Source organism: Anser brachyrhynchus (assembly GCF_964034855.1).
Source record: "Anser brachyrhynchus genome assembly, chromosome: 14".
Lineage (NCBI taxonomy): Eukaryota > Metazoa > Chordata > Aves > Anseriformes > Anatidae > Anser > Anser brachyrhynchus.
In genome coordinates, this window is record NC_137709.1 from 7,407,252 (window position 1) to 7,419,003 (window position 11,752).

The following is an 11,752-nucleotide window of genomic DNA, read 5'->3' on the forward strand; positions in this document are numbered from 1 at the left end:
GCAGGAGGGGCAGGCTGAAGCTTACGGCCTCGCCCTGCGTTTCTCTGGCAAAGCTCTATGTTCTGTGCACCTTCCCTTTATCCTGATGGGCCCTTCTGAAAGCCGGGGCAGAAGCCGGCTCCGTTTGCTGTTCGCCTTTCTGTTTGTAGCCCTCCTGTGCTGAAGGGGGAGGTGACTTGTTTCCACCCGCCTCCCCGCAGAGCTAACGCTTCCGCAACCCTCAGCCGTGTGTTAACAGCTCTCTTCTCCTCCTTTTGCAGAGCACACGACTCCTGCGAAAGTGGTGAGGGCTGCCAACCCCAGGCAGCGGAAGGGAAGCAAGGTAAGTGTGCCCGCTGCCCCCTCGCTGCCTCCAGCTCCTGGTGTGGGCACTGTGTGACCACCTTGAGGGGTCTGGCAAGCAGACCCCTTTGCGAGCCCAGTTGCGGAGGGGCTGACGTGCTGACCTGCCTGTTAGCACGCAGGAGAACATCCTCTTCTCCACCCCTTAGGCATTTTAGCATCTTGCGTGCTGCATGGACTGGGTCCTGCCCAGCTGGGCTGGGGGAAACCTGTTCGTGTGCCCTCTCGAAGGGAGCACTCAGAGCGTGGTGCTGGGTGTGGAAAGGCTGTGTCTGCAGGCCCCCTTTTGTCCCTCTCCAGTCTGTTCTTTACTGGCACACAGAGAGCTAGGGTAATTGAGTTCCAACAAAGCAACTCCTCTGGAAGAACCGGGGCAATCTGTTCCAGAGGCTCAACGTGTGGTGGAGGAACAGTTGCTCCTTGAGAGTGCTGCATGCAGCTGGGACACGGCTAGGAAACCTGCCTCCCGGGGAGAGAAGCGTGGCACCTCAACGTAGAGACGTGGTCTTACAGGCAATTTGGTGACTCCAAATGAAATTAGAAATAATAGTCCCCTCAAGGGCAAGGAGGAGTTTCTGTGCCCAGATCACTGTAAATTCAGTGCCCAGCCGTGATTCGTTGCATACCCGGGCAGCTGTTCTTAGGTCCTGTCCTTGTGCAGCTCTCCATCCTGCTTCCAGCAGCACGTCTGTTTGGAAAACTGGGGGAGGTGGAAATGCTGACGGTGGCCTGGTCGTTCTGCTACCAGATCCCTTTGCTTTGCTGTTGCCAACACGTGCTTGCAGCTGGGCACTTAAATGAAGCTAAGCCTGGCCGTAACTTGCCACCAGGTGGAGACAGCTGCTTTGATGGGATGCCAGGGCTTCAGGTGGATTAAGGATGCTGAAAGTTGTTTGCATTCCCTGTCCAAGGGACAAAGACTGTGATGAGTTACCTTGGGCAGCTTAGTGCCGTAAGCCCTTGCGGAGGTAAAAAGCTTGGTGGGAGCTGGAAGCTTACAGGGCTGGTGGCAGCCCCACAGCCATCCATGACAGACACAAACTTACCGGCAGTTATTGGGGATTAGCTTGGGCGTTACATGGGTGGGGAGAGAGGTTTGTGCAGTTTGGGTGTGATTCCCAAACCTCCTGGGGACAGCTGTTTGCAGGACACTGGCGGGTGATGGCAATGGCAGCGTGTCTGGGAGGGCTTCTGGCTGCTGATCCAGGGAATGGCACCCACAGTTTGCGTACTAATGAGACCTTTTTCTTTGGACACAAGGTTGGTGACTTTGGTGATGCTACAAATTGGCCTACACCTGGAGAAATAGCCCACAAGAGCGTCCAGGTGAGAACACAAAATCCTCAGCCGTTGTCTGACCGAGCTCCAGTATTTTGCTCCCCTTGCAGAGTGCCCAGGGAGGCTGTGTGCTTGGCAGGCGCCTCCGCACGCTGATCCTCCAACGCAGCAGCACCAGGGGCTTGCTCGGCTGAGCAGGATCAGGCCCTTGCAGAGCTCCCTGTCCCTCTGTGGCACTGGGAGCTCTGCTGAGCCGGGCTGCTCGGGGTGCTTAGTGCCAGCGCGGAGGCATCCAGGAATAGCTGGGTGCAGGGGATTGCCTTTTAGGGCTGCCCTGCGCATCGGGCTCCTTCCCTGGGCGCTATTCTGGGAGCGTGGAGCCGGGTCTAAAGCCCCGGGCTTGGCAGAGCAGGTAGGGCAGCTCCCAGGCCCGCTCTCCTTGGGGCTGCTCAGTGCAAGAGGGGACCTGGGCAGTAGCTGTGACTTCCAGTGGGGAAACTGAAAAGACCTGTGAGAAAGGGCTTGGGGCACGGGGGGGGGGGGGGGCTTTCCTACTACAGACATGGGTGGTGTTGAAACCTTTCTATTTTGGGATGCTGCTTTGCCAGCTCCTGGCCGTGTGTCAGGACGCGAGGGTCACTCACCCTCTTGCCCCTGTCAGAGTCTGGTCCCTTCTAGGAACCACCCGTCCGGGAGCACCAGGCCTCCCTGGCAGCCCCTCTCTGTAATGTCTGTGCCTGGCACTTGTGCCTCGGCTTGGGCACTTCCCAGCATCCATGGAGCACCTTGCCCTGGTCAGACACGAGCCCTTCCCCAGGAACAGGATAGCTCTGGGGAGCGTGAAGCTGGGGTGCCCTCAACGTAGGGCAAGATCCTCCTGTTCCTGCTCTGACTGGGATTGCTGGGCTCTGCCTTCAGCTTCTCACACCCCTCGCATTTTTCCTGTATTGATGTGTCTCCAGCAGCCACACAAAGCTCCTTCCCTCCGGAAACTGCCTGTCAAGAAAGACATGAAAGAACAGGAGAAAGGAGATGGGAGCGATGGCAAAGAGAGCCTGAAAACCAAATCGGATGAGTCTGGGGAGGAGAAGAACGGTGACGATGATAACCAGAAGTCAGCCCAGAAGAAGAAAGGTAATGCAGGGCGATGCGGGCTCGTGGCACAGACCGGCCCTGGGCTTAGCCTGCCTCCCCCTCTGCAGCCCAAAGCCAGTTGGAAGCGTCTGCTGCTTACCCTGTGGGCATTGCTGTGGGCTGTGGTCTCAGTGCAGGGATAGCTGTGGTGGGAAGGTGTTTGCAGACAAAATGCCATTTTAGTGCCTGGAGGGGCTCAGGTAGCTGCCCGGGGGCAATGAGTAAGGGTCTGATCTCTGCGGTGGCCTTGCCAGAGGGTGTCTGTTCAGCACCCTTTTGAAGTAAGCAGGTGAGCACGTAGAGCAGGGCCCAGTAGGTACGTCTGTGCATCTGTCTGGGGAGCAGGGCAGCAGTCTGCCTTCTCATGTGTGTTCCACGGTGGCACAGAAAAGCCCCTGGCTTTGGGTTGCATCACCTGTGGTTGACACGTGGGCTTGGTTTAGCCTGAGCCTCAGCGGGTGGAAAGGGGGAGAGGAAGGACAAGTGCTACAAAGCCACAGCAGGGTCTTGTACCCTGCTGCTCCATGCCTGAGAGCCCCAGCTGGAGCCTTTCAGCATCCTCGTGGTGCCCCTTGCACAGTTTTGGGTGACAGCAAGGCCCTGAGGGATGTCCAAGGAGAGGTTTGGTTCGAATGGCCCTGCTGCTTCCCACATGGGGTGTGTGGAGGGAAGGGCCTGTGGGGTAGAAGCAGCCGCTCTCTGAACCTGTGTCACACCCAAATTCTGTCCTTTTGCAGGCAACAAACACAAGTGGGTCCCTTTGCAGATAGACATGAAGTCAGAGGTGCCTCGGGACAAAACGGCCTCGCGGAACAACCGGCAGAACGAGCAGCACAGGCACCCCTCCAACAACCGCGGCGAGCTGAAAGGTGAGCGCTCGGGCTGGGACCCCGCTCTCCCTCCCCGGTCACAGGGAGGGATCCAAACTCTTCTGTGCGTCCAAAGAGCTTCGAGAGCAGCTGGCTTCATCCGGGGAGGTGCCTTCACCCTGTAACACCCCTCCTGCCTCTCTGTTCCCCGTGTGCTGCAGGCTGGCACCCGGACAACAAGCACGAGCGCAGCTGGCAGGACCACGACGAGACCTCCAGCGTGAAGAGCGAGGGGGGAGCCGTGCGAGGAGCCTTCCGCGGCCGAGGCAGGGGCCGTGGCAGGGGCCGGGGCCGCGGCAGAGGAGGTACTCGGTGTTCGTGTGGCCTTGTGGCAGAGAGAGAGCAGGACACGTGCCGAAGCGTGCAGGGCTGTGGATGTGAGCCGGGCTCTGAAGCAGGCTGGGAGGGCAGGGCGCTGCAGGGGGCAGAGCGGTGTTGCGGCAGGTCATCCCAGCAGGAGAGCACAAGCTGCTGTTCCCTGGCCAAGGAGGACTCTAGATGTGAGATCCCCTGTGAGGAGCTACGTGCTGCTCCGGAGGTGGCATCCTGCTGAGCTGATTTTACTAACAGCAAATGATTCTTGTTAGTATTTTAATAAAGGCAAATGTCTTCCCATTACTCAGGCCAAGCTCCTCCACCTGTTTTCTGCCCCTTGCAGCGCCCCTACGTGCAGCGGTTAAAGCATGCTGATAACTCTGCATAGGCTTTGGCACGTTGAGCGCCGAGCAGGAGTCTTTGCTTTTATGGGGAAGAGCGTCTGCAGGGGCGTTTGGTAGGGCTGTGTCTATGCGAACCCTGACATAGCTTCAGTGCAGAGCCTTGGCGTGTTATCTAGGCTAGTCAGGCGCCCCTGGATCAGAGGGTACACGGCCTCTCTGCATTATGTTGAGGCTTTGCTGGGATCCCTTCTGCAGCAAAGGCTGAGGGCACTGGGCTGAGGGATGGGTCAGCAGTGCCCCGTTCTGTGCTGTCATGGGGGCCCAGGGACGGTGCTGAGGGAGCTGTTAGTGCAGGAGCCTGGCCCCACGTGGCAGCACGGTCTGTCTGGCAGGTCCTGGGCTCTGTGCTGACCAGGGGGTTCCCTTGTCGGTGTCTTGCAGCGCACTTTGACTACCAGTATGGGTACCGGAAATTTGAGGGCTCGGACGGCTCCCGCACCCAGAAGTACGCTAGCAACATCACTTACTACTTCGACAACATCAGCAGCACCGAGCTCTACAGCGTGGACCAGGAACTGCTCAAGGACTACATCAAGCGCCAAATGTAAGCGCCGCCCCTCCTCGTGGGAGCGTTGTTTGGTGGTGGGGTGTTCGCTGCCCTCCCTGGAGGCTGTGTGGCTGATTCCTGGGGTAGGGTTAGAGCCGAGGAGTGTTCGCTCTCTGCCGTGCGGCTTGTTGCATCCATGGGCTGTCTCTGTTCAGCCTTGAGCAGACGTGGGAGGGATTGTTTCCATGAGGGTGGCCTGAGGAAGGTAGCTGGAGGTGCCTCTCACTGATGTGTTGTCCGTGCAGAGAATATTACTTCAGCGTGGACAACCTGGAGCGAGACTTCTTCCTGCGTCGCAAGATGGACTCAGACGGCTTCCTGCCCATCACCCTGATTGCCAGCTTCCACCGGGTGCAGGCGCTGACCACTGACATCAGCCTCATCATCAAGGTGAGGGCAAGGACAGCTGAACTTCTGTCGTCTTTGGCTTCTTGCTGTCCCTGTCTGAGGCCTGTTTTCCAGCTGGGTCATGGGTGAGATCCGAGTGGCACCTTCCCTTGTCCTTCACCTGCTCCCTACTCCCCCCGGACCACCTAGGGAGAAAGAGCTGGGGCTAAGCCTCTGTGTGCCAAAGCAGGACCTTGAGTTAACTCAGTATCGCTTGGTTGCAGGCCCTGAAGGACAGCAAGGTGGTGGAAATCGTGGACCAGAAGATCAGAAGAAAAGAGCAGCCAGAAAAATGGGCTCTGCCTGGCCCTCCCATGGCAGACTACACACAGACGGACTTCTCGCAGTTCATCAACTGCCCTGAGTTTGTGCCCCGGCAAAGCTTCCAGAAGGAGACAGGTGAGTGTAGAGGGAAGTGTGGGACCCAGTGTTGGTGACGCAGCTGATGGGAGAGACTAAGCCACGAGTGTTCCCCGAGGCAGGGCTCTGCCGTTTGGTTTCAGGGTCTGGGCTTGAGAGGCCAAGCAGGGGATCTGCTTGGTGGTGTTGTAAGAGTTGGTTTTGACAGGAGATCTGTTAGATCTGGTCTCTCTGGCTCCAGGCTGTCACGGGAAGGTTTCCCTGGGAGCAACAAAGTCACCACCTGCTTTAGGGCTCTCTGCATTTCTGGGAAACCCACGCCTGCAGAGTTCTGTGGTCACCACCAGCATCACAGCCTTAACCAGAGTTTGTTTTTCTGCACTCTGGGGCAATGCACTGGTAAGCCGGGGTGATCCTGCCTTGGCTGCTGGATGTTGACATGTCCCACAAGCTGTGCTGTCAAAATAACGCCATCTAGGTTGGGTGCTTAAAGTATACAACTCCACAGGCCCTCTGGCTCCTTCTAAAACGTCTTGTGGCTCTTGTCAACTCTAGAGTCTGCTCCTGGCTCCCCGCGTCCTGCCAGCCCGGTGCCCACCAAGACGGAGGAGGTCAGTAACCTGAAGACGATGCCCAAGGGCCTGTCCGCCAGCCTGCCGGACCTGGATTCGGAGACGTGGATCGAAGTGAAGAAGAGGCCTCGGCCCTCTCCTGCCAGGCCCAAGGTGTGTAGCAGCTGTTGGGGTGGGGGTCTGCCAGTTGTCTGAGTGACTTTAACTGCAGGCAAGCATCAAGTTTTCAGGCTGCATGAAGTGTGTTGGTCACGGGAGTGACGTCCTGGTCTCTGCTGTCCCCATTCACTGTATCACCATTGCCTCCCCTACCCACAGAAACCAGAGGAGTCAAAGACCCCGCAGCAGCAGAAGCAAAAGGACCAAGACGAACCCGAGGAGTTGGATTTCCTCTTCGACGAGGAGATGGAGCAGATGGATGGCCGCAAGAACACGTTCACCGACTGGTCAGACGAGGATTCGGATTATGAAATCGATGATCGGGATGTGAACAAGATCCTCATTGTGACGCAGACGCCTCCTTACCTGCGCCGGCATCCTGGCGGGGACCGGACTGGCAACCATACATCCAGGGCTAAAATGAGCTCAGAGCTGGCCAAGGTGATCAATGACGGGCTGTACTACTACGAGCAAGACCTGTGGACGGAGCAGTTTGAGCCGGAGTACTCGCAGATCAAGGTGAGGGCGGCTGATCCGGGGAATGGAGCTTGTGGCTCCTCACAGGGAGCCTTGTGTGCAGCACGTTGGCCTCCGTGGCAGTTCGGGGTGATACAGGAGGTCCCAGCCCGAGCACAGGGTAGAGCTCAGCTGGGATTAATCCTCTTGCAGAGCTCAGGATTCCTGGCTCCCAGTGTCATGCTCTGCTATGTAGAGGATAAATACAGCTCTGTAAAGTGCTGTAAGGCTGCAGCCAGTTAGACGAGGTGCTGGTAACGAGGTGACCTGGAAAATGTGCTCTCTGCCAGGGTCTTGGCTGTTGGAGACAGCAGTAGCGTGCGGGCAGTGCCAGACTGCTGGAGGGAGCCGGCTGTCTGTAGTGCCCAGCGCTTGATGACACGGTCCCTTGAGACCTCACTGGGGGTGGGTTCATTGACGACTGGGCCACACTTGGCTCATTGTCTTCCCTGTTTTTCTGCCAGTTTTCATAGACTTGGGCTTTTTATAGAAAGCCCATCTGCCTCTCTGAAATACTCGAGTCCCAAGTTGGTGGCACTCACGGTAAGGGGCTTGCCTAGACTGCAGTGACTGAGGTTAAATGGGAGCGTTGTGGCTGCGAGGGTGTGGGAAGGAGGCTGTAGGGACAGCAGAAGAGGGTGGCAGGGACAGCAGGGTCCTGTCTGAGCAGGGGCTACCGAGCTCGCCTCAAACACTGCTTGTGATGAGGAGTGAAGCTGCCTTGTAGGATCTGGGAAAGCCTGGGCCTAATGGGAGAAGCAGGCAGCTCAGACGTGGTCCGTGTAGGGCCCTGTTGTATGTCCGCTGTTTCCTCTTAACCCCTGAGCAACGTGGCACCCTCCTGGGCACCCAGGCCCCGTCGCTGCATTTTGTGCTCAGCGTCGTGGCTGTTGCACAAGCAGAGCGGTGGTCACGATGAGCTGTTGAGATGAGGGGAGAAGAGGGCAGTTGGTTGCTTCATCGTCTTCCTCTTCCAATGCAGCAAGAGGTGGAGAACTTCAAGAAGGTGAACATGATCAGCAGGGAGCAGTTCGATACCCTGACCCCAGAGCCCCCCGTGGATCCAAACCAGGAGGTCCCTCCTGGCCCCCCCAGGTTCCAGCAAGGTAAGAGACAGCGGGGACGGGAACGGGTAGGGCTCAATTTGTCCCCTTCTTCCTTAGGGGTTCAACGGCAGCTGGGGGGAGGAAGGAAGTAGGGCCACGGGGTATTTCTGGGAGAGAGGGAACCATCCTTCCCAGGGCAGTGGTGTTCTCCCAGCTGAACGTTTTGGAGACCCAGAAGCAGGAGTGTCCCCACTGAGTGAGGAAACTTGGTCACGCTTCCATGTAACACCATGCGTGTGACTTTCGTCTTGGACCCTCCCATCACACTTCCCTCTCTGGCCTGCCCTTCTCCTAGAAGATACTTTGCAGGGACCCTGGAAGCTCTGGTTTTGGGCTGTCTGGCCAGGCTGGTCACAGACTGGGTGTCAAGCTGCTTGTCTCAGGAGGGGTTGGGGTGTGTCCATGAGTTCTTGCCCCCCAAAATGCCCATTCCTTGGCTGCAGTGGTGCTCTTTGTGCTCAGAGCTCAGTTTGACGCGGTGGGGGGGGTTTATCTCTGCAGTACCTACAGACGCGTTGGCTAACAAGCTGTTTGGAGTCCCCGAACCTTCCACCATCGCCCGGTCTTTGCCTACAACCGTACCAGAATCACCCAACTATCGCAACGCCAGGACCCCCCGGACCCCTCGCACGCCGCAGCTGAAGGACCCGACCCAGACCCCCCGGTTCTACCCGGTGGTGAAGGAGGGCAGGACAATAGATGCCAAGGTGGGACCAGGGCTGGGAGGCTGGGGCTCCCAGGTGGGGCCTGGAGAGGCAGGGGACGCATCCCTGATGCCCCGTGTCTTGCAGACCCCACGGAAGAGGAAGACGAGGCACAGTTCAAACCCCCCGATGGAGTGCCACGTGGGCTGGGTGATGGACTCGCGGGAGCACAGGCCCCGAACTGCCTCGATCAGGTACCGGAGATGGGAGCCACGGGGTCGTGGAGGAACCTGAAACACCAAAGGGAGCAAGGGGGGGGGAAGGAAGGGAAAGGGCAGCGTTTGGTCTTGCAGGGGAGATCTCCTGTTAGGCTGCAGAACGGGGTTGGACGTGTTTTGTTCTTCCTGGAGGGAGCTAAGGGAAGCCTGAGGCTTTGCAATAAGAAACTTGTTTGGGAACACTGGTTCCCTTCCTAGTAGGAGACCACTTACCTCAGGCCCCAAACCCAGAGCAGAGGCAGTCCCAGGGAGTTGGTGGGAACAACAAATGAGTGCTGCGGGGTGGAGTATGATCCCGCCGTGCTGCTGGCTGGGTACAAGGAAAGGGCTTAACAGGGGTCTTCTGTGCGCAGCTCCAGCCCCTCAGAGGGGACCCCAGCTGTCGGAAGCTACGGCTGCACCCCGCAGTCCCTGCCCAAGTTCCAACACCCTTCCCACGAGCTGCTCAAGGAGAACGGCTTCACGCAACATGTCTACCACAAGTACCGTCGGCGCTGCCTTAATGGTAGGTGTGGGATGCTGGCACCACTGGGTTTGGGGCTGGGTGCCTGTGACTTGCTGTGCTGGGGCGCAGGGTTTGGCAGCAGAGCTTGCACACAGAGGTAAATAGGGTCCTGTAGGACAGCCCTGCTGGCAGCTGATGTTTCCCATGTTTTTTCATTCTATTCTGTGATTCCCCATTGCCTGGAAAGTGAGCTGTGGCTTGGGGTGTCCAACAGCAGGGGCTGGGTGTAGTCCCAGAGCCCTCCTGTGTGCAAGCCCCTGTGCACTGATCTGTTTTCTAATGAGTCCCTCTCCCCTAAACAGAGCGGAAACGACTGGGCATTGGTCAGTCCCAGGAGATGAACACGCTCTTCCGGTTCTGGTCCTTCTTCCTACGAGATCACTTCAACAAGAAAATGTACGAGGAGTTCAAACAACTGGCTGTGGAGGATGGAAAGGAGGGATACAGGTAGGAGAGGAGGGACAGAGTGGCCTTTCTTGGGAGGGGAGTGAGGGAAAAGAGGTGTGGTTGGTTTGTTTTTATGATACACAGCAGGACCCAGGTGTTATGTGCACCAGTGTCTGAGCACCGCGTGTTCTCCCGTTCCCAGGTACGGTCTGGAGTGCCTTTTCAGATACTACAGCTATGGGCTGGAGAAGAAATTCCGGCCAGACATATTTAAGGACTTTCAAGAAGAGACCATCAAGGATTACGAAGCTGGTAAGTGCCTCCTTTGGCTTCTCCTGTGCTTAGCAGCGATGTAGCCCGGATGTGTGGCTGCCCCGTGCCTCCTTTCATGGCTTTATGGCAGCCGTGTAGTGCTGTGTGACAGTGACGGGCTGTCCCTCAGCATTGCTGGTGGTGAGAGACGCTCCTGTGCAGAGCAGAGCTCTGAGACGGAACAGTGGGTGCTCGGTGGCCTGAAGGCTCTTGGGGGTATGGAGGTAGGTGATGGAAGGCCATGGCTTTCCCACAGCTCACCACGATCACCTACCCGGTCACAGAGCCTGGGGACACCCCAATCGAGAGGGCTGCCCAGTGCCTGCGTAGGATGCTTTGCTCCAGGTTCTCCGCACTGACTCGGTTGTGCCAGCCGGTGGGACAGGAGGGCTCGTGGGGCGAGCAGTAAGCCTTGAGGAGGGAGTTCTGACTCGCGGTTTGATTTTCTACCCCCCTTCAGGTCAGCTCTACGGGCTGGAAAAGTTCTGGGCCTTCCTAAAATATTCCAAAGCCAAAAACCTGGACATCAACAGCAAACTGCAAGAATACCTCAGCAAGTTCAAGCGCCTCGAGGACTTCCGAGTGGACGTGAGTAGAAGCAATGCCCGCACCACGCTGACGGCCCCCACAAACACCCTGCAGCCTCTGCAAGGACAGAGGGTTTCAGAGCCCGGTTCCCAGCAGTGCTGGCCGGGGGGTGGGTGACACCTAGTGTCGTGCCCCATCACTGCAGCTGGGCCAGGAACCAGCAGCCTCAGCGCTTCCAAGCCTTGTGTGCGTCGCTGAGACAGCGATGTTCAGCCCTGATCAGCCCCTGAGATTTTTTTTCAAGCAGCCCTGCGCGGTTCCCTTTCCCCAGGGCCTTTCCCTGTGCTGTGTCTGGGCAGTGAGTGAGGCTGGGCATGGCAGGGTTGTGCTGACGTTTCCGCCAGCCCATCAGGTGCTGAGGCTCACACAGCATCCTTGGAGCACAAGGACGTGGGCAGATGAGGGTGAAGGTTAGGAGATGCGACTCACACGGGGGCAGAAGACTATCGGGAGGGGGAAGGAGGGTGCCTGTTGGTTTGGATGGAGCAGCGGAGCAGCACGTGCTGCCCGTGCTGCCACACGCTGGGTCTCTTCCTGCTGCTCCTTGGGTCTTTCGGATGCTGCCAGAGCCATCAGTCAGGCTTCCAGTCACTGCTGCCTCGGTGTCTCTAGAGCAAAGCGGTTGCTGCGAGGTTTGAATATTGCACATCCACTTCAGGGCAGCTCTCTGGGGAAAGGGATGAGTGCATCCTCCCTGATGAGCTGGAGGGAGAGGAAGAAAAAGAGCCTTAATGGCTCGAGTGGAGCCAGCCTCGTGCAGACTTTGGCTCCCAGACTCCTGGATCGTGCCCCTTTGTGGAGGAGGGAGGTGCCTAAGAGCAAGTTGTCACCCTTGCGCTCTCTTGGAAGGCTGTCTGTCAGCAAATCTGTCAGTGGTGGATGTGGAGAGGAGGGCAGCTGTCCCAGTACTGCGTGCTTGGGGCGGGTACGTGTGTTCCCTGTGGGCCACGGAGGCTGCAGACAGGCTTGCAGCAAGGCTGCCTTCTAATCCGGGGGGAGGAAATGCGTTTTGAGGCGGCTGTGCTGATACTGGGGTGCTTCCATTCCAG

General features: G+C 57.9%; 1 protein-coding gene across 4 annotated transcripts in view; it reads left to right on the forward strand.

Moving 5' to 3' along the window:
* The window catches only part of LARP1 (La ribonucleoprotein 1, translational regulator), a 45,384-nt gene that overhangs the window by 27,850 nt on the left and 5,782 nt on the right, over positions 1 to 11,752 (forward strand). For 3 of the 4 annotated variants that reach the window (XM_080555840.1, XM_080555842.1, XM_080555843.1), the window contains exons 3-19: positions 261 to 322; positions 1,603 to 1,668; positions 2,583 to 2,754; positions 3,492 to 3,623; positions 3,785 to 3,928; positions 4,724 to 4,886; positions 5,135 to 5,279; positions 5,501 to 5,675; positions 6,192 to 6,361; positions 6,527 to 6,886; positions 7,866 to 7,989; positions 8,491 to 8,696; positions 8,781 to 8,887; positions 9,265 to 9,416; positions 9,719 to 9,863; positions 10,006 to 10,115; positions 10,576 to 10,703. In XM_080555840.1, the coding sequence (XP_080411966.1) occupies positions 261 to 322; positions 1,603 to 1,668; positions 2,583 to 2,754; positions 3,492 to 3,623; positions 3,785 to 3,928; positions 4,724 to 4,886; positions 5,135 to 5,279; positions 5,501 to 5,675; positions 6,192 to 6,361; positions 6,527 to 6,886; positions 7,866 to 7,989; positions 8,491 to 8,696; positions 8,781 to 8,887; positions 9,265 to 9,416; positions 9,719 to 9,863; positions 10,006 to 10,115; positions 10,576 to 10,703 (2,561 nt within the window). The remainder of the gene's footprint in view (positions 1 to 260; positions 323 to 1,602; positions 1,669 to 2,582; positions 2,755 to 3,491; positions 3,624 to 3,784; positions 3,929 to 4,723; positions 4,887 to 5,134; positions 5,280 to 5,500; positions 5,676 to 6,191; positions 6,362 to 6,526; positions 6,887 to 7,865; positions 7,990 to 8,490; positions 8,697 to 8,780; positions 8,888 to 9,264; positions 9,417 to 9,718; positions 9,864 to 10,005; positions 10,116 to 10,575; positions 10,704 to 11,752) is intronic. The other variant, XM_080555841.1, reaches the window with a different exon arrangement.